The 22,202-nt window shown below is 36.8% G+C and overlaps 1 protein-coding gene across 2 annotated transcripts in view; it reads left to right on the forward strand.

Annotated features, from left to right (window-relative positions):
• CCDC141 (coiled-coil domain containing 141) overlaps positions 1–22,202 on the forward strand; it is a 207,573-nt gene that overhangs the window by 179,011 nt on the left and 6,360 nt on the right. The window contains exons 18-22 of one of the 2 annotated variants that reach the window (XM_057746706.1): positions 5,220–5,360; positions 6,045–6,233; positions 7,625–7,808; positions 10,749–10,861; positions 15,547–15,663. In XM_057746706.1, the coding sequence (XP_057602689.1) occupies positions 5,220–5,360; positions 6,045–6,233; positions 7,625–7,808; positions 10,749–10,861; positions 15,547–15,663 (744 nt within the window). The remainder of the gene's footprint in view (positions 1–5,219; positions 5,361–6,044; positions 6,234–7,624; positions 7,809–10,748; positions 10,862–15,546; positions 15,664–22,202) is intronic. The other variant, XM_057746707.1, reaches the window with a different exon arrangement.

Below are 22,202 nucleotides of genomic sequence, written 5' to 3' on the forward strand. Positions count from 1 at the left end.
CAAGCCAAAAAACAAAAAGAAAGAAAGAAAAAGAAAGAAAAAAAAGAAAAGGACTCAGTATCTCAAGGCAAAATAAAGTGAGGTATTCTAAATGTGATTTTTTTTTTAATGAGATGTGATATTCCTTAAAGACAAAGAACCATAGTTTTGTGCCTTGATTCTCTTTGGGTAAAATATATATATTTTTAATTTTATATACTATATAAGACATTGTTAATTGTAAAACCTCATTTTCTCCATGTCTACTAGAAAACACAGCCTTTGGTCTGCCAGATTTGGTGGAGTTTTTTCCCAGTCATTTCACACAAAAATACATTTGTACACATGAATGTTGAACCTTACTATACATTTTCTTGCCTGACAATATAAGTTGTTAATACACAAAGCATTATAGATGTTCTCTCCTATATAACGTGACAAAACATCATCAGTTCCTTATTCGTTACACATCTTCTTTCAAAATGTAATAAGTTAATATGGAGCAAGTTTTCTTCTTGCGACCTGACCAAAAAAATTACCTTTAACATTTACGTGATGTTAATGGAAATTTGTCACTGGAGTCTCATTGTGGGTCACAAACAATTACTTTGCTGAAAAGAATAGTAATGACAGAATTGGGTTGGTATTCATTTTCTCAAAATAAATTTTGCAAACAGAGCTTTCATATAATTATATTTCTTCAGCCTGAAATTTTTACACTGTGGCAACATCTTACCCATCAGGAAGGACACAGAAAGGAATGTATGCTATATCTCAGAGTCTCTTGTTCCAGTCACACAGATCCTTTTTTCTTTTGTTAGTTTGGATAAGACCGTCATCTAAGTTCCAGGGAGATAAGGCAGATTAACAGCAATAAATTAGAATAATGCTGCTGCCATAGACACATACACAGCTAACAGCATTAAACCTCCTGGTATTGTATAGTGCTATGCCACTGACAAGATGACTGTGGACAGCCAGCAACTGGTAGGAAAGGAAGCAGAAAAAGAGGGTATAGATGAGGCAGCACTATGGTATAGTACAGATAATTACTATTTTCCAGAGTGATGACCTGAACTCATCATTTTAAGAAAAAACTAAATTATCATCATTCAACAAATATTATTAATGTGACTACTGTGTACCAACAAATACTATTAATGTGACTTACCAGGCCGTAAGAACACGAAAGTCCTCAGGAAACTAAGCGTCTAGGGCAACTTAAACCCCAGGGGACTTCACAGTCACAACTGCTCATTACTAGGCCCCACTGTGAGTCTGTTTAGTTGGTTTATGTAAGAGGATAGGAAAGATTATAATTTGTTCTGAAAATGTCCATCGCATAGGTTTAAAATCTGTTAGAAGTTTGATGTTTAACACCTGCAAAAATGACTCTTCTTACTGAAGAAGACAGAGAGCTGAAGCTTAAAATCATGGTTATATCATGTCTAGAAAATAAAATGTAAATATATTATGAACACACAAAAGTTGCAGAGTGGATACAATAGCTTTTACTGAGACATGCTACCACCTGCAATTTAAAATGGAGCAATTCTTTTCTCCTTCCAAGCTGCCCCACTTCCTGCTTCTACAAGATTGATGGTAAGCACAGGAAGACAGTCATATGGTTGCTGAACAGATGGAGGCCAAGAAAATCTTTTCCCAAAATCTCTCCGGCACTAAGGCTAAATATTCTACCGTTAATAATTGTAGCAAGTCATTCAGGTTAAATTATGAGTCTTTGGGCCCCTTCATTTCAAATACAAACATCCCTGGGAAGTGATAACATTGGAGCCTTCTTTCTGTTACTGAAAATGAGCATCACAAAGCTTTTTTTTTTCTGGAGTAGGCAAAATGGTACACAAGGAATGAAGCTTGTGAAATGGACATTAAGAGAAATGGACTACTTGTTTTGTATTTTTGCTTCTGGCCAATCATATACCATAGTTCTAATGGGAAAGGCTTTTGTTTTAAATACATTTTCTTAGTTTTAAAATGTCCCATGTCCCTCATGTAAGTTGGCCTTGCCAGCAACAGACTCACAAATAATACATTCTTGTGACAAAGCTGCCTCAACCAGCTTCGTCAAGACTAAAAATAGCAACCCAGCCTTGTTATCATCCCTCTCGTTCCCTTCTGCTGCTTCTCTAAGAAGTTTTGTTTATGCCTAACCCTGAGAGAGGCTTACTGCTCCCTGGGAAATCTGGTGAAGATGCTCATTATGCTAGTTTTAAAAGAACTGAAGTTTTAAAGTCTTAATGATTTTTTTCTAATTATAGCTATATTAAATTAGTCTGTTTCTTCCACAGCAAATATGGAGGAGCTGAACAAGCAGAAAGACAGGAAAATCACACTGTTCACTTGAAAAAGTATCTTTTTCCTGATTTTATTAAGACTATCAGAAATTTTATCAATATGAATGATAGCCACATTTAAAGTTTTCGAATAGGATAAACTTTTCCTTGCCCCGAGCTTTGGGTGTCTTTCCTGGTTCTGTGCACCAGCTGAGCAGTTGTCTTGGCCATCTCCACCATTCCCCATCGTTGACAAGCTAACTCAAGTTAGAAACAGCTGCGTGAACAATGATACCACAGCCCAGCAACCATGGCACTCAGTTCCTTTAAAAATATGATCACAAGTTATGTGGGGATTAGATGGGAAGTTAAGTTTTCATATTGGAATGAGCAGGTAAGAAAAGTAGGCATGGCTGGATATTTTCTGAAACTCTGGTTGCTGAAGTTCCTTCATGCTCACTGCCTTCCACTTGTATCTGCAATAGTCCTGAATTTGAGCTGGGAAGGGCCCAGGATTTAAGATGAATTTCCAGTGGGACCCAAAGAGAAAAATGCCGGCAACTTTGTCAAAGGAGCTCATGTGTCAGAAAGTAACCGATCCCATTTCACATACCCATAGCGCCATGAACATTCTCTGGCCTTATAAATCATCTTCAGTGGAAGTGCATACATTCTGAGGCAGAGAGAAATAAAATTGCACTCATCATTTATCAGTCTTAAAGTTCTCAATCCAAAGTAGATTTTAAATGTCATGGCCTAGAATTAAAGTGTTAAGGCTCAGCCTTTCTTCATTTATCATATAGTTTTCAAGTAGGTGTTGATTTTTTTCCCATTTAAACAAGAGGGTGTAACCCAATGGTTACCAGGTTGATGACAGAGCCCCTCTTCCATTCTTTGGACTGAGGTTTATACTATATGTCATATTACAGTAAGGGGGGAAAAGAATATAAAATTTTATTTTCCAGTGGATACATGTTAGTGACAGGACATATTTTTTCCTTTCGTTATATTTTACTTTATTTTTATTAAAAATAAAAATTGAATTTTTAACTGTAGTAAAAGACACATAACATAAAATTTACCATCTTAACCATTTTAGGAGTACAATTAAGTGATATTATGTACATTCACATTGTTGTACTACCATCAACATTATTCATTTCCAGAACTTTTTCACCATCCCAAACAGAAACTCTGTACTCATTAAACAATAACTCCCTATTGAGGACATGTTTTTTTTAGTACAAGAATCCTCAGATGTGATAGTTACTGCACCTATTGTTGAAGATTATGACTTCAAGAGAAAAAAGTTCCTGCCAAAGTTTTATGTGATTAACTAAAGACATAGTCGCTTCATATCTTAATCCCATAAAATCGACCTCATTTGTCTTTTCCCACTAATGTCAAACACATGCATATTAAAGCATCAAATGTCAAAAAATTTCAATGTTAATTGTTTATTTCATCAATGTACCAACTAAATATTATCTTTTAAATACTTTTCTGAGTTCTAATAGAGAAATCATTTTCCAATTTTGAAGTTATAGTTCTTTCCACTCCTTGAGAATATTACCGATTTATCAATTTAAATATTTTACGTGGTCTCTGCTTGTAATTTAAAGCTAGTGGTCAACAATTTCATTTATCATATAAAATAAATAACACTGATGAAGTATAGGTGTGGCAAGTGCAAAAATTGCATCAGTATGATAGTTTCCATGTATGCAATTGGGCTAGGGCTTTATAGATTATTGTCTTCAGAAAGTGTTAAAGATAAGGTCAAGGTTTTGTACTTACAATATGCAGAATTTGAAATAAGCATTTTGAGAAAGCAAGCGTTTTCTAGGGCAGGTATGTTTTTCTGCATTATAAGTCTAAAATCCAACATGTGCCCAGCTTTTATTCCCTCCCAAATAATTTACTTGCTGTCATTGAAAAGAGTTTTAATGTTTTCCTGACTTTTCTTGTCATAGCTCAAATACATCAACCATGACATTGTTCATTCTTGGCTGTTAAGTACCTCCATATAATCTGAGACGGTTTATGTTTTCTCTGTACTTCTCTTTGCTGATGATATAAACTGAGTTGCCTGCCACTGTGTTTATCTTTCTTGAATCTGGAGAAGGGCACAGAAGGCAGTGTGGTTAGTGGAACTAGACTTTTAGAATTTTGGCTGACTGGTAAAATTGAACTGTTTGTTCTTAAGAAAGTCATCATCTATGCCCTGTTTTCAGTGTACAGCCATATAATCTGTTTATTCACAAGTTAGCATTGCCACCATGGGCAACAGCTGTCACTTTACATTCCATTTTCTAAGGACCTCTGAAGTTAATGACATATCTAAGAAGTAAATCTCTTCTGGAAACTGCCCATGAAAAATAATTTTTAATTGGATTTGGACAAATACAGTCCTTTTCCTACTGATTCTCACACTGAGTCTCCTCTTTCACCCCACTGATGTCCTCGTTGGTCTAAATGTCAACTCTCCGTTGACCTCTGCAACATTGACAGCTCCTTGGAGCCTTAATAAATTTATTCATGATGGCTGTAAGCGCATTGGAATATGGAACAAATATTAGCACACAGAGAACAGAATGAGTTGTAAAATGATGTCAAATAAGTACAAGTAAGAAAATTAGTGTTGTTAAAAATCTATCATACGTTAAAAACTTTCTTGTTTGAAGGCCAAAGGATGTTCTATAACTGTAATCCTAATTATAAATGACAAATCAAAAAATACTAAGAACAATTTGTAATTACCTATATTTGGGGGATATGTTTAAATTCACATTATATATTCACTTAACAGACTTGTTTTCTACTGAAAATCACTCTGAATACATTTCAAAGGTTATGAATATTTTGAAGTGTAGATATCTTGATTTATCACGAGTATTAGTGCTCTCATTTTAAGGAAATCACCTGTTTCTTTTTATTGAACTGCAGCTCAAAGAGTCATTCAAAGAAATCAAAAAGAAATTCAACAATTTGAAGTTTAATTACACTAAGAAAAATGAAAAAGCTAGAAATCTGAAAGCTCTCAAATATCAAATTCAACAAGTGGATATGTATGCTGAAAAATTACAGGTAATAAGAAAGTACATGTGTTTGTGTGTGCTACTACAATTATTACAAAATTATTTTGCATTTCAATTCTAGATGCCTAACCCTTAGGCTTTTTTATAGCATTAGGACTGAAAAGATAGTTTTTAATTTTTATAACAATTAGATACTTCATATAAAATACATAATTAGTTGATTTATCTCTTGAAGCAGCTCCAAAATGATTTCTGCCAAACCTATCCAGCCTCACTGCTTCCATTCTCCCCACCCCAACACACACCCCTCTTGTATAGCCCTCTTTCCTTGTACCCACCTACATCAGGAGCTTCCTTCACTGCTCCTGCAGCCCCTTATCCCATATACTGGCTAGATTATTTGAGTGCCTTTCTCAGGAGACAGTGAGCTACTGAAGACAATAAAAGATTTGACTTCATGATCACTCTCCTTATAAAAATCATAGTAGCATTCTCAAACTATGGAATAGATTCTGGTGTAGAGTAAATTTTCTCTGCTTGCTGAATGCTGAATCAATAAGCTATCTGAAAGAAAACCTATTCTTGCCAAAATACATTTGAATAATTATAATTTTAACATATTAAATGGTGGAAGCTACAAAAGTTTTTCCAAGTTTTTCCCTCAGTATTTAATCACTAACTAGCCTCCTAAATAAAAACAGAATGTCATTAACATTTTTTTTTTTTTGCACAGGCTTTGAAAAGGAAAATGGGAAAAGTTGAGAATAAAACTTTTTTCTTAAATAATCCAAATAATAAAGTGAATGTCCTTTTGGAAGCCATGAGGGATTTGCAGAAAGATGTGGACGAGTTTGACAAAGTTGTGACAGATTACAGGAGGAATTTGGGCCTGACCGAGCATCTCCAGGAGTTGATAGAAGAGGTATCCTCTTCTTGCTGTAATGTTATCTGTGTCGTAATGTTGTTTTTAAAAAATTACTCTGCTGCTTTAAAACAATGCTGCATTAGCTATTATTGTCATTAAATTCATGCATTGTGCTCCTTTTCATGATTATATCCATAGGATAATTTCCTAAAGCAGAATTGCTGGACCAAAGGGGACGCATGTTACAAGATTTTGATTGTATTGTCCGATTGCTCTTTGGAAAGATTTTATTAATGTACTCGTCTTACCAGCAACATATGAGAGGTTCTCATTTCTCCATAACCTCATCAACTCAAGATGTTTAACCATTATGGTATTATATTCAGTGCTGGATATCTGCTAAAACATTCAAAAATGACTTATTTCACAGAATTTGAAAATGTTTAGAGAGAAAGGTGATACTTGGATTTTTCAGGTACAAAAATTGTTGTTGGTGTCATTTCATTTTTGTCAAGAGGATAAATGGCAAAGTATACATAAATTATAAGAAATTTGGCAAGTTAAAGTTATTATGTACACACTTCATAGTGAAGAAACTCTACACTTGAAGTTCTTGAATGTTCTTTGTAGCTCATTATTCTGAGATACAAAACATCTCTCTTTTCCACTAAGGCAACAGAACTTTTAGATTTAACACCACATTAAGGAGGATTGAAATGATCATTCTTCTATATCTGATGTATAGGTTTGCTGTACTTCTGTGGCACTTATTTAAGGCCAGCTCCTAACAGAGTCATGTGCTTCTATTTCTCACTCAGCATAAGTGCTTCTGGCCTCGATCAGACACATTTCTTCCATCACAGTTATTTATTTTTAGTGAGAAACTGTCTCAGTTCTCCACTGTGCTTTGAAAATATGACTGTCTTCTATCAAGGAAAGGTCAGATGCTATTCTTCAAATGATATTTCCTCAATCTATAGACTAAATCTTATTCTTAAAAAGAGAATTTATTTATTGGAGTGTTATTTGGGCAATACCTTATCCGTATATTGCTAATGATTTCAATTAATTAGGCTGGATTTTGTGTGTTTGAGATTTTTTCTTTCCTTTAGCTGATATTTGGGTTCTTTTTAGTGCCATATGCTTTTTCACACTGCCTGTTCTTGTAAGTCTGCAACATTCCTCTTAGGAATTATGCTTCAGGCAAATCTAAGAAGGCAGGAAAATCAAATTGATTTGCTTACTTCTAGTTTCTTCTCTAACTCTAATTTCCAAGGACAAAAGTATATGATCATGTTGTGATACTTTCTTTCTTAGGACTTAAAGAGTTCACACTAATGTGAATATAAAGTTTGAGGAAATTAAAATTTGATACTTCAGTGGTCAAAATGAAGAACTTTGGGAGCATGGTGTCTCTTTAATCTATGCTCTGTCCCATTTAAATGTAGTGCCACTTTTGGTGTGATGATGCAAGTGCCACAGTTGTAAGAGTTGGAAAATATTCCACCGAGTGCAAGACCAAGGAAGCTGTGGAGATTCTCCACCAGCAGTTCCAAAAGTTTATCACACCCTCAGTGCCTCAGCAAGAAGAAAGGATTCGGGAGATCAGTGACCTGGCTCAGCGCTTGTACGGTAAGGTCTCTTTTAAGATACCCAGTGATTCACCACTGAACAAATCTCTAGTGAGCCTAATCTAGCAGAAAGCAGAGCATGGCAAGCCCTCAGGGTGCTCACTTCACCAACCTGTTCAGGGAAAAGATAAGAGCAAAGGTGAACAGTGGGGAACAGAGAGGAAGGAGCTCCTGGCTGTGGAGATGAAGCTGGTGGATTTTTAATGGCCATTTGTAAATTCTCCCTCTAAATTCTCTTTTCTCCCCCTTTCCCATTGTTCATCTTTAGGGTAACAAAACCAGAGCAATACTCAGCTTATGCAGACAGAAAAAAATCTAATTTCTACTAAGGTGATTACTCAAAAAACATACAAAACTCCCATAGTATTTTAAGTAGGTAGAAAGCTAAGGCTGAGGTCTACAGCGCTCTCATTCCTGTGAAGGTTATGGTTGGTGGATAGAAGAGAGAGCGGGAAGATTTTCCCTTGTCTTCCTCTCCCTTGTGGAATAAACGGGAGAACTCAAATGATCATCTCACGGGTTGTGCTTTCCTCTTCTCTGTCTGATTTGTCTTTCTGTCTGAGATTTGTCTGACTGAGAAGTCTTTCTGTCTGAAGGAGGCCCCAAGTTAAAAGGCCCCTGGGAGGGTCACAGTTGTTGGGGGTGCAAGAAGAATGTTTCATGAATTCCCTGACATTGTTAACTGCAAGGCCAAGAGTAATTCCTAGTGATGGGGCAAGTCTAACCCAAAAAGAAGGTAGCAACAGGTGCTACAAAATGCTTCATTTGGCTGTCCACAGCTGCTGACAGATGCGTATTTCCTCTTGTTACGTGAAGCACTATCCATGGACAGCCATAAAAATCTTGTAGAACAATATATATTGCACTCCCTAATATTAAATTATTGAGAATGGATTATTAATGATTCTCCAAAGGAAAGGGGTAGAAACATAAAAATAATAAAATATAGATTGAAAAAATTAATGAAAACCAATGTGATGTTTCATTCCTACTGTCGTTACTGTTTTAAGTGTATTAAAAAATTTGGGAGGCACTCCGCTCCCATAAAATGGTTTATGTTTTCCTCTGTTATTGTATTTTTCACAGCGTAGCATAATTACCTTTTCAGCTGTCTGTCTTCTCAACTGACATACGCTCCTTGAGTGTAAGGGAAGCATTTTTATCACTGTGTTTCAGTTCCCATTCAGTTTCAGCACACAGGACGTACTCACAGGATTCCATAAAAGTTATGTTACCCTCTTATCATGCAAGATCCCACACCCTGCTTTGTTTGTATTCCTGGCCCTCATCACCAGCTGGCATAGTGTATGTTTATTTGTTGTCTGGATGTCCTTACCAGAGTGTAAGCTCTTTAAGAAAAGGGCTTTTGCTGGTTAGTTCACTACTTCATGGTACATACTAAGGGCTTAACAAATATTTGATGACTAAATGCACCACTGAATGACATGAGTTTTCATCTGTTCAGTTTGGAAGCTACACTTTTTTAAAAGTTTGCATCAGGTAAGATACCTTAGGAATAATATATCAATTCTTGCAGCATTATTGAACCCAGAATTTTAATGCGGATAAATTTATCTCAAAAAATCTTTGAGTACCTATTATGTACTAGGAGCTGTGATTGATAGAAAGACATATAAGACCTAGTTCCATCTTTCAAAATCCACAGTCTGTGCTTAGAAGTCACAATATGGTAAATGCAGTGAGAAAGGTATAAAATGTGTGTATTAGTCTGCTGGGGCTGCCATAATAAAATCCCACAGACTGGATGACTTAAATTAACGACAAAAATTAATTTCTTCAAAGTTCTGGAGGCTGGAAGTCCAAGATCAAGGTGCTCACAGAGTTGGTTTCTACTGAGGCTTCTCTTCTCTTACTGCCTCTTCACATGGACAGCCCTCTATGCACAAGCACCCCTGGTTTGCTGGTGTCTCTCCTGCTTATAAAGACACCAGTCATATTGGATTGGGGCCCCACCCTAATGGCCCCTTTTAACTTTATCACCCTTTAGAGACCTCATCTCCAAAAATGGTTCTATTCCGAGACACTAGGGGTTGAGTCTTCTACATATTCATTTTGGGAGGGACACAATTCAGCCCATAACAACATATGAAACTAGTTTAGTCTGACCTGTGGAGTCCAGCAGTCCAAGTTGAAATCTCTGCTCCTCCAGTGATTGTCTGGATCACCTGAAGAGGCTCTCCTGAGCCTTGGATGCCTCATTTGGAAGATGCAGTAGAACCTACCAGAGGAGGATTATGTTAGCTAATGCATATAAAGTGCCATGCCATAGGCAAATAATAAGCACTCACTACAGCATAGATATTTGTATTATTATCCCAATAGGGAGAGAAGACTCTGGTTGGGAAAGGTTAAGAACATTTTCACAAAGATGTTGGCCTTTGAGGTAGACCTAAAGAGTGGGTAGGATTTGTCAAGGAGAGATAGGAAGTATGGGCAGGGCATTCCCAGCACAGGAAAGAACACTCAGTGGCTGTGGGAATTTTGAGAGAAAAGTTGCTGGTTCAGTTTGGCCAGAGATTAAATATGTGGGAGAATTAGGGGGACATACCTTTGAGAGAGGCAAGTTGAAACCATATTATGACGGGCCTTGAATGTATACTTTCTAGGTAGTGAAGAGCCACTCAATGTTCTGAAAAGGAGAAAAGTAGTTAGAAGGGAGCTTTAAGAAGATTAATATAGCAACATTATTTAGATTACATAAGAGGTTACATGTGCACAGCAAATGTTACCATTTTTCTGGAATACTTGGTTTTTCCAAAAATGCCTTTATTTGCTTATCTCTTCAGCAAGTATTTAGTAAGCATTTATTATCTCCCAGCCCTTATGCTGGACACTGGGGAGATAAATTAATGGCTGGGATTTTTTTTTTTATGCTAAGGATTTGACCTTTAAAAATAGTTTTAACCCTTCTCCTCCTTAGGTTTTGAAGAAGGGCAGAAATATGCTGAGAAAATAGTGGCCAAACACAAAGAGGTTCTTGAATCTGTAACTGAATTATGTAGCTCTCTCACAGAGCTTGAAGAAAAGCTGAAGGTAATTTCTTCTTACCAGAATATGTATTTCTAAGTGATATAAATAAAAATGTGTTGATCAAGTGTCTTCTGGTGCAAAGATGTTCTAATGGAAATTCTCGAGGGACATAATGTGCACATTTGTTTCACAGCTTTCTAACATAATTGTCTGGTTGTTTCTGATAATTAATTCTGTTTCTTTTCCATCACTGCAGAGAAAATATCACTGAGAATGAGGGCTAAGCACAATTAAGGTGTCTTGTTTACATTTTCGTGGATCATATCCTACAGGACAAATGTATGCCATTAAAATCAAAGTAAAGTCTATATTAAGTAGCCTTATGATTTTGTTCATAAATAATGATCATAAGTTATTTTTTTCTCCTCCAAATTGTGGCCCTGGAGAAAATAAAACTAATCTTCAGGTATTATAATCATTGAACATTTAGCTTCATGGAAATATTAAAATAATCATTAGCATCTTTCATGTCATAAAAACATTGATGGTAAAAAATAGAGAAGAAATACATTTATAACTATGTCTAGGTGAAATCCAGTTAGAAGAGAGAAACGTACGTGTATATATATATACACATAGGTGTGTGTGTATGTATATATATATATATATTGTTTTGTCTATGTTATATGTCAAAACTGGTTTCAAAACTGGCTGCAAGAACCGGTTATTTAGTATGGAGAGAATGGCAAGGTAATTAAGAGCACAGGCTCAGCCACCTAGGAATACCAGTTCTCTAAACAATGGGATTTGTGAATTGGGGTCAATTCCTTAATGGCCCTGAGTCTCAGTTTCCTGATGTATAAAATGGAAGAAACAGAGTAATCTAATCACAGGATAGCCCTGAGGATTGACTGTGAAGTCACCTGTGATTATTATTGTGATTGCTGTTGGTATTGAGACATAATTCTCTTGTATTGACAGTTTGGAGCAGAATTATGTTTATTTTCAGCAACTATTTTTTCTGTATGAATTTCCATGTCATAAATTTGAGTAACATCCCATTCAAAATGGTTTGGTAAGCTTTTGATTCAGTGGTCGCCCAATCAAATTATCTTTTTCCTTGGTTGAGAATCTAGATTTTTCAAATTTTTTACCATATTAAATAACACTATAGTGAACATCTTTGTACATGAAGCTTTTTTCTTTCTTTTGTATTATTACCTACACAAAAATTCTTTGCTTTCCATAAATGTTTTACAATTATAATGCCACCAGTAATATATGAGTGCACTGTATATTTTATTATATTATCTTTTTCAACATTTATCCTTTCCTCGCCACCTTCACCCCACCCCCAAGGATGTATTTCTTCTCCTGAATTCTGATATGCAGCCTAAAAATTGCTGCTTCCTCTGACTCTTTGCTGTAGTCTACAGCATCCCTCCCCTTTATGTCTCTAAGTGAGCGCCACTTAATAAAATCAACTCTCTTAAAGTTATATCCCTTTCCAGCTTTTCACCTTCATGGCTATTCTTCCTGAAAGCTGTTTCCATTCCCTCTGCCCCCTTCTATTTCCCCCTTCCTTCTGCCTGCCCTGGAGTCAGGCTTGCACCCTCTCCTTGTCATTCCCAACCTATTGCTTGGATGCTCTTTTGCACCAGTCAGGAGCCTCCTAAAGTATTCGCTCCTGCTAGGTGACCCTGCTAGTGTCATTTTTACATTAAAAACACGTCAGTACAAACTCTTGTTTACCAAATAAAGTTTGGACTCAAGACCTTCCAATGCTGTGGGGCTGATCCTCTTTCCAGACCACTGTTCTTCTCCATTCATTGTAGGTTCCTATCTCATTGGTCTCCTACCCCATATTCCCAGGTCTCCTGCTTCTAAACTTTTACAGTCGACCCCGCTTATCCACAGTTTTGCTTTCATCAGTTTCAGTTACCTGAAGTCAACCTCAGTCTGAAAATAGTAAATGAAAAAGTCCAAAAATAAACAATTCATGTTTTAAATTGTGAGACCATATTCACATAATTTTTATTACAGTATATTGCTATACTTGTTCTATTTTATTATTAGTTATTGTTATTAATCTCTTACCCTACCTAATTTATAGATTAAACTTTATCATAGGTATGTATGTACAGGAAGAAAACATAGTATGTATGTAGAGTGTTCGGTACTATCTGCTGTTTCAGGAATCCCCTGGGGGTCTTGGAACGTATCCTCTGCAGATAAAGGCAGACTACAGTACTTCATGTGCATGACCGTCTGTCTCTCTTATATAAATTGTTCACTTCGCAAAGCCAAACCCAAACACAGCCTCCTCCACAATTCCTTCCTTAGCTGTGTCACTCCCTATCTGATCTGCTACAACTCCAGTGTTCCTTCTTACCATAATCATCACATAGAACTCCCATGATCACCCCAGCCTCTCTCCTTGATTTTACTTGAGGAAACCCCGTTCAGTTTAGCATCCCACACAGCATTTAACACTATGCTTTGTCTAAAACAGTTTCCCCAGAAAGGGTTTTGGCATCTGTAGCAAAAGTTAAAAGAATTGATACAGAAACAAAGAATCATTCAGTAGCTCAAAAAAATTTAATTTGGGAGGGCATAAAATGAGGATGGGCCTCTCTGGCAAGAGAAACAGGCATGAACATTGCCCTTTCAAGTTACGGCATAAACAAAAGCCTATCAAAGGATGCTTGCCAACACTTTGCAGATGTTTGTATGAGAGCAGAAATGCCTGGTTTTTATGTTTTCAAGGTTGATTCTATGGTTCTCTTTTGCAGGGGTTTATTAAAAAGCAGGCCCAGAAATCCCTGTCGGGGTTGAAATAGTGATAATAATCCTTTCTATTTGTATAGCATTTTGAGATTTACAAAGGATTTTCATAAATATTACCTCAGTGATTTCCAAACAACCTTGTGATGGTAATAGGTAGATGTTGTTTTCTTTGTTTTAGAGTGAAGTTCAGAGAGGGTAAAAGTGCTTTGTTTGGGGCCCCACACTCAGTAGTGTTGGATCTGGAATGTGAACTTAGTTATAATTCAAAATCTAGTACTCCCTCCACAACTGCCACTTTGTTTTTATTTTATTTTAGTTTGTTTTAATTTGTATTTTTTATTGAAGTGTAGTTGATTTACAGTATTATGTTAGTTTCAGGTGTTTACAGCACGGTGATTTGATTTTATATATATATATGTAAGCTCTATGCAACTGAATATATATATATTCATTTTCAGATTCTTTTCTCTTATAGGTTATTACAAAATATTAGGTATAGTTCCCTGTGCTATACAGCAGTTCCTTGTTGGTTATCTATTTTTTATATCCTAGTGTGTATATGTTAATCCCAAACTCCTAATTTATCCCTCCCCGTATGCCCCTTTCCCCTTTGGTAACTATAAGTTTTTTTTTTTTTTCTATGTCTGTGAGTCTCTTTCTGTTTTGTAAATAAATTCATTTGTATAATTTTTTAAGATTCCACATATAAGCAATATCATGTGATATTTGTCTTTCTCTGTCTGGCTTACTTCACTTAGTATGATAATCTCTAGGTCCATCCATGTTGCTACAAATGGCATTATTTCATTCTTTTCTGTGGCTGAGTAACATTCCATTGTATACATGTACCACATCTTTATCCATTCATTCATCAATGGATATTTAGGTTGCTTCCATGTCTTCGTTATTGTAAATAGTGCTGCAATGAACATTGGGGTGCATGTATCTTTTTGAATTATGATTTTCTCCAAATATATGCCCAGGAGTGGAATTGCTGAATCATATGGTAGCTCTATTTTTAGTTTTTTAAGGAACCTCCATACTGTTTTCCATAGTAGCTGTACCAATTCACGTTCCACTTTGAAATTAGGTATCAAGTGTGCACTAAAGCAGACTGATTTATCCAGTAATACAAACCATTTTAAGTTTTAGAGTTGGGAGTAAAAGCTGAATCTCCCCAGTAAATGTCTCCCCAAATCCTCCAGGTTGATGTAATGCGTACACTTTGAGAAGCATGCCTGTTTCTTTAAGGCCCATCTAATACCCATATTCCAGGTGGTAAAGAGTATCTTCTGTTGCTGTATAACCTCATCCTAAACTGGTATCCTGTCACTCGGTGTACCTGTGACTCCTTTCACCTTCACAAGTGTTCGCAGCTCTCACACTGGCTCCTCAGCAGTTAGCAGACCCCCTCTACTTCCGTGACTAAAATACGGCCGCATGAACTGCAGGAAAAAAATATCACCGCCCACAAAGCACTTTTTGTTCTCAATTTTTTTTTTCTTTACCATATTCAATGATATTTCCTTCCTCTTTTCATTTTGCTTGTCTAAATACTCTGGATTTCCTGCTTTGTTCTGCATCAGAGTCTTTAGTCGTTTCTACCTCGTGGCTTCTCCCCTAGACTCTTGCAATGGTTTAAATTGCCATGCATCTGTCTTTCTAGAGAATGCTCCTGTAGGTGCATCCTGTTGTAATGATGATTTTTTTTTTTCCTGCTGGGTCTTTGAACAACCACTTTTTTCTGGCAATGAGCTTTATCAAAGGAGTGAGGTAGGAAGGGAACTGTGAGCTTGAAGGGATAATTTTATAAATCACATCATGGGAGTATGCCAGTCTCTTGTGGAATACGTTTACTGAAAGACTGCAAGTGGCCTATGTTTTTTCCCAAGTGATTATCAGGTAGCACTGTTCCCCCAACTTTCCTGGCCCAGGCTCTCACTATCCTTCACTTTGTACAGCAGGGAGACATTTTAAAGATGAATCTGAATTTGGAAGACTTCCAGGATGATTGCATTGACCTACTGAAAGAACCAGCAAGAAGTAAGCAGACAATATACAATAAAGGAAGGAATAAGGTAAAGAAAACTGTGTACCCTCAGATATTCATTACTTTTGTTTTAAGATTAGAGTCGTGCATTGAAAAAAAAATGAATTGAAGCCTTATCATCTGTCTGAATCTTCCAGTGTGAATGAAATGTGTGTCCTCTTCCCTTCTTTTCTACCCCTTACGTAGTCCTTCATTTCTCACCTGTGCTCTTTCCCTCTGAGTGCCTCCCACTGAATACTGGAACCACAGTAGTTCACAGTGGCATTGGGACAGTCATTCAAACACCATATTATTGCCCCAAGCTATTTTTGTTTCTCCCATCGTTAGCTGCTTTTCTCCTCCTCTCAATCCCAGCTTCAAATTTGACTTCTCCCTCTTTATCATACCACCAAGCTAAGATTTTGTTGTTCTATAGCACCCATTGGAAAACCTTAATATGTGAAATTATTGATAGATAGTATCTTGTTCCCACAGAATCTACCTCTAAGATGATATTTCTAGGCATATGTACTAAAACATAGAACATGCAACTGAATTATAAATATTAAAGTATTTAGAGAAATGTTAAAATTACTTTAAAGCCCATGAATTGCAAATAAATTAAGCATGTAGCAAAAACTGCAAATACTCACCAAAAGCACATGAATTTCAAAAGCGTTATTTAAATCACATCGTTATGGATTTTTGGTGTAAGTTGCTCACTGTCTATTGATAGCTGCTGGACTATAATTAGCTCTTGACTTTATGCTTTGCCAAGTTTGCTCCCAATGTTTGTCTCTCTCCCAAGGAACTGAAGGAACAAGCGGAGTCAACATTATTCTCAACTGCTCCCAAATAAAATAAAATATACTTTTTGTGACATGAGAGTTTTAAAAAATCTCCCCACTTGTTGCAGTCATCTCGTGGAGAAAGACTTATCTTTTCTTAAACTAAATACAATACTTAGAGCTTCTTTATAGGTCCTTTTTCTGCAGGTTAAATCTATGTCAAGGTCTAGTGTAATTATACAGCCATCAGGCAGCAGGTACCATTAATTACGCAAGCTTTTTTTGTGGGGTGGCATTGTGGCATTTAAACCCTGATTCCTCTCTGAGGCAAAGGAAAGCTGCCTAACCTTGATCATCTTGTTGGACTTTAGTCTTATATCAAGTGACCTTTGGTTACTCTGATTGTCTAAATCAGGATTGCTCAACCTCAGTAGTATTGACATATTGGCCCAGAGAATTCTTTGCTGTGGGAGCTGTCCTGTGCATTGTAGGATATTTAGCAGCACTTTTGGCCTCTGTTGACTAGATGCCAGCAGTACCCATCCTCCACCCAGTTGTGACAACCAAAAAATGTCTATAGAAATTATCAAATGTCCCCTGGGGAGCAAAATCAACCTTGATTGAGACCAACTAGTCGAAATAATAAAAAATAACATTAAATGCATCACATTTTCTTAACTAAGTTACAAGAGATCCTAAAGCCAACATCATATTATTTATTTTCTTAATTCTGCACACTTTCGACGTTGTCAACCACACACATTTAGTAAGATTAGAAACAAAAGTTATTGCTGCCAAAGCAAACACATTCATTTATACTTAGTAAGAATGGTTTTCTTGCTTTTCTTTATTTTTCCTAGAAAAAAAATTAAAGGGAAAGATTCCTTTAAATAAAAAAGCAAGATTTTCTTTCATTGAGAAGTCACCTTTACTTTAATGTAAATTAAAAGACATGATAGATCATCAGATATTTAGGATAAAAGTGAAAATCCATAATTACGCTGTCACGATCTCTCACTGACCTCATTTCATGTGTATGTTCTAGTGCAATTGGCAAAATGAAGGGGCAGCAGTAATCTTCACTTTTAAACAGCTCAACCGCATTTACCCTCTTATTGTCTCTATCACTTATCTTATAGGTCAGTTGTAATGAGTTCCCGAAACACCATGTGGGCAGATAACAAGAAGCACCAAGTGAAAAGCTTATCTGGGAATCACTGCGTTCAATTCTAATACCCTTAAATGGTATTGTTCTTCCTCAGAAAATTATTTGAGCCAGGAAGAACAATTCCACCAAACTATTACAAGAATATATTAATCACAGGATTTTCTCCTAGAGATAGTAAAATGCTTCTCATTTTTCTGACCCAAAAAATACAGCTGGTAAAATTAGGCAATTCAGTAAATGCATCGCCCATTGCACTGCTAACAGATTAGTGATGGTGTTTTACTCCCGAAGGTGAGCACTGAAGCTGAATCCACAGGACTATCTGAAAACCCCTAAGGTTAAACAGAGCCACAGAGTATTAAGAGCCTTGCCTAAAATCACAGAACTATTTAAGGCTTATGATGCCAGCATTTAGAGTTACAGAATTCTAGTGCTAGAAGGGATTTAACAATCATCTGATCAAATCTCATTTTACAGTTGAGGAAACTGAGGCCAAAAGAGATTAAATATTTTGCCCTCCAAAAATCACAGAAAGTAGTGTCAGAACTGGGCAGGCAGCCCAATTCTCCTGAATTTCAGCCATGTAACTTTTTTCACGAGACCAAAAGGGAGTTCCAAGAAACTGCTGCATATAAATAAGCTGTTCCATAATCATACTATAGATTCCCATGCCAATTTTTCCCCTTTCCATTCACCTATTACATGATGATTAATAAAGTAGTGGCGTAGAAGTATTTTCATAGCAAACAATTCAGTGGAGTGCTCTTATCGAAGTGGGTGAGGACAGTCCCTGCGCCTTCTTCCACTGATCCTGATCACCCGGTAGGCAGAGTAAGATGTTCTTGAGACATTTGCTTTGGAAAATAATGGGAAGGGCAAAAGCGTTCTTCACCACCTTTCTGTCCTCTTCTCTCTCACCTTGTGCTCCCCAAGTGCTCCAAGCGACCAAGTTGCTCCTTGACTGCCCAAATCCCCTTCCAAAGGCGTTCCCCAGAAACGCCTTTCATAGCCCTATGTTCAGTATCTTTATCAACTTTCCACTCACCTTCATTAAATCTTATTTGTCCCAAGATAAGATTGCCTATTTGGAGACATTTCAGGAGATAATATCTTGTGGTTTTGCCTTAAATTCACCACAAAGATGTCTCCCTACCCTATGGACTTGGAGAACTGGTGCCAGACACTTAGTTCAATGGATGTAGAATATTATCATATTCTCTCTTCCAGTTGCTCATTTTGTTCGCCTACATGGCAGTGGTTATAGAGCCAAGTGATTATGTCCATCAGTGCAAATGAAAGTTCAGAAATCCTGACAGAGATATGATCTGAGGCTATAGATTTAGGATTAATTAAAAGTTAATTGATCATTAGGTATGAAAGTGGGTGAGATCTTTGAGCAGAAAAGTATATTGAGAAGATGTGAGAACTTAAAGACAAGATTATACATCATTCATATATTTAGAAGGTGGGAAAAGAAAAAGGAATCAGCAAAGACAAAGAGCAGCCAAGGCTATAAGAGAAACAAACTGAGGATGAGCTATGTTTTGGTGACTTAAGTCAGTTTCCCAGCCACTTTGCCAGAACTCATCAGATTGATACAAATATGCCCTGTCTGTGCTGGGATACACAGATTTACCTACCCCTTTCTGGAAACACACACACACAGACACGCACATGCACACAAACTTTTTTTCTCCTAATAGCAAAAATTGGCCTTATGATGGAGAAATGTAAAAAATAATTGGTATATGTGAATATTTGGAAACCATCTTCATAAAGGAAAACTAGTAGACCCAGGAAACTGTAGTTCAGTGAGTTCCAAAAGGGATTTTTATAAAATTCCAAAGTGACTTAAAAACTGAAAGCTTGTTTGCATTTGAGAGTAAAGACAGAAGAGCCAAAAGCCAACATGGATTTACTCAGAAAAACTTGTGTTAAATTCACCTTATTTTGCTTTCTGGGATGGTTATTCAATACAAAATTCTAGGTTGGTGCTGTAGACAAAATTTATTGTGACTTCAGGAAGTCATCTGATAAACACACTCACGATATCTCTCTTAAGGTTAGTACAGAAACGTGAACTGAATGGGCCTTTGGTCAGATTATAATTGTGCCCAAAAGGTTAAGTAGTTCATCAGTGTCAACCTGGAAGGCACTTTGCCTTGCCCTGTGGAGACAGCTGGCTTTGTCCTATACAGCCGGCTTTATCCCATACTCTGCAATGTTCAACACTTTTATGGATGGTATTAATAGAGGAAATAGGACATTTAAGTTGATTAAAAACTCAGTGTGAATCTTATAAAAACAAACAAAAGAACTAATAAAGTCACTTTCATAAAAACATACCCTATAGATCAAGGAAATGATTCCACTGATTGCTTTCTACCTGGAAAGTAAATAAATCCTGGAAATAAACATATTTAGGGTGTAATATTAATACGTTGAAATGTTTCTAGAAAAAGATTTGAGAAAACTCTCTCATTGTCAGTAGAAGTTACCTGGTAGTGTATTTTCGGTGGAAAGTATTTTTCTACTTCAGGAATTATAGGGAGTAAAAAAAATAATATCCTTGGATTCCTTGTTATGTCTAGCACCATTTGAAAGTGGGACACGGGAGTCAGGAATCAGTAACCAGTGAAAGCTGGATTGGAGGACAGGGCTTGTACTTTTCTAGTGGGTTTCCCAAAACTTCACCTCTGATTAAGACAGACTTGCTTACCCAGCCATTTGGGCGCACAGCTAGACAACACAGGCTTCCCTTACAGAGGTTTAGAGCCAGTGTGGATGCACTTACTTGGTGGAAGGCAGATCCAGAAGAGAGGGCCTCCGAGAGGCAGAGCTCAGCATGCTCAGTCTCTTCTTCCAAACCCACAATTAGGTAACTCAGTTCCTCCCCAGGAGCAAGAGAGGATTAGGGAGACTAGTCCAGACCTTCATCCAAACTTCTCTCCTCAGCCTGCTGCAAATTTTCAATCTTTAAACATTATTCTTTTCTGGAGGGACATATGTTATCTAAAGAAATCATTGAGGAGTTTCCTGCCCCTTCATGACACTCAGATCAACAAATGTCCCTGTCCCTTCCCCATGAAGGAATTTATAACTCAGTAAAAGTGGGATCTCCGAAGGTGACCAGAATGAGGAAAGTTCCAGGAATTAAGGCAGAAGAAGACCTGGAGGTTGCAGGACCAGTTCGCCAAATAGTCAAAGGGCTGTTAAAAGAGAAGAGCAGCTAGACATGTTCCATGTCACTCCAAGAGGCCAATTCTGATCCATTGGTGGATACTGAGGGAAGGCAGATCTGTGACGAACATAGGAAGTTGTTCTTCACACACATAAAGCATAAACTTCTTTTCAAAGAAAGCACCCTTTCAGGAAAAGTATTCAAACAGTGGGTATCAGAATGGCATGGAGGAGATTCTTAGACTGAACAGGAGGTTGTTGGATCAAAGTCCTTGAGAAAAGGAAAATAAACATTCTACTTTCAGGAAGAGATGGAGAGAGAGAGGCAGAGCTAAGTTGTGGTAGGAAAACCAAAAGAAGGAGGGGCATTCCCTACAGAATATGTGTTTATTTAGTAATTTTTTTATTAAAGTATAGTTGATTTACAGTGTTGTGTTAATTTCTGATATACAGCAAAGTGATTCAGTTATACACATATGTACATTCTGTATTTTTATTGATAGATTCTTTTCCATTATGGTTTATCATAGGATATTGAATATACTTTCCTGTGTTACACAGTAGGACCTTGTTTATCCATTCTATATATAATAGCTTACATCTGCCAACCCCAACCTCCCACTCTATCCCTCCCCTAACTCCCTCCCCCTTGACAATCATAAGTTTGTTCTCTATGTCTGTGAGTCTGTTTCTGTTTTGTAGATAAGTTCATTTGTGTCATATTTTAGATTCCACACGTAAGTGATGTCATATGGTATTTGTCCTCTTTCTGACTTACTTCACTTAGTATGATAATCTCTAGGTCCATCCATGTTATTGCAGATGGCGTTATTTTGTTCTTTTTTATGGCTGAGTAGTATTCCATTGTATATATGTACCACATCTTTTTTATCCATTCATCTGTTGCTGGACATTTAGGTTGTTTCCGTGTCTTGGCTATTGTAAATAGTGCTGCAATGAACATAGGGGTCTGTGTACCTTTTTGAATTAAGTTTTGCCTGGATATATGCCCAGGAGTGGGATTGCTAGATCACATGGTAATTCTATTTTTAGTTTCCTGAGGAACCTCCATACTGTTCTCTATAGTGGCTGCACCAACTTACATTTCCACCAAGTGTAGGAGGGTTCCTTTTTCTCCACACCCTCTCCAGCATTTATTATTTGTAGACTTTTTAATGATGGCCATTCTGACTAGTGTGAGGTGATATCTCATTGTAGTTTTGATTTGCATTTCTCTGATGATTAGAAATGTTGAGCATCTTTTCATGTGCCTATTGGCCATCTGTATTTCTTCTTCGGAGAAATGTCTATTTAGGTCTTCTGCCCATTTTTCCATTGGGAGGTTTATTTTGTTGTTGTTGTTATTGAGCTGTATGAGCCCTTGTTGACTGCATTGTTTGCAAATATTTTATCCCATTAGTAATATTTTTAGTGAGAAAAACTTTTAAGAAC

Source organism: Hippopotamus amphibius, chromosome 8 (genome assembly GCF_030028045.1).
Source record: "Hippopotamus amphibius kiboko isolate mHipAmp2 chromosome 8, mHipAmp2.hap2, whole genome shotgun sequence".
NCBI classification, from domain to species: Eukaryota; Metazoa; Chordata; class Mammalia; order Artiodactyla; family Hippopotamidae; genus Hippopotamus; species Hippopotamus amphibius.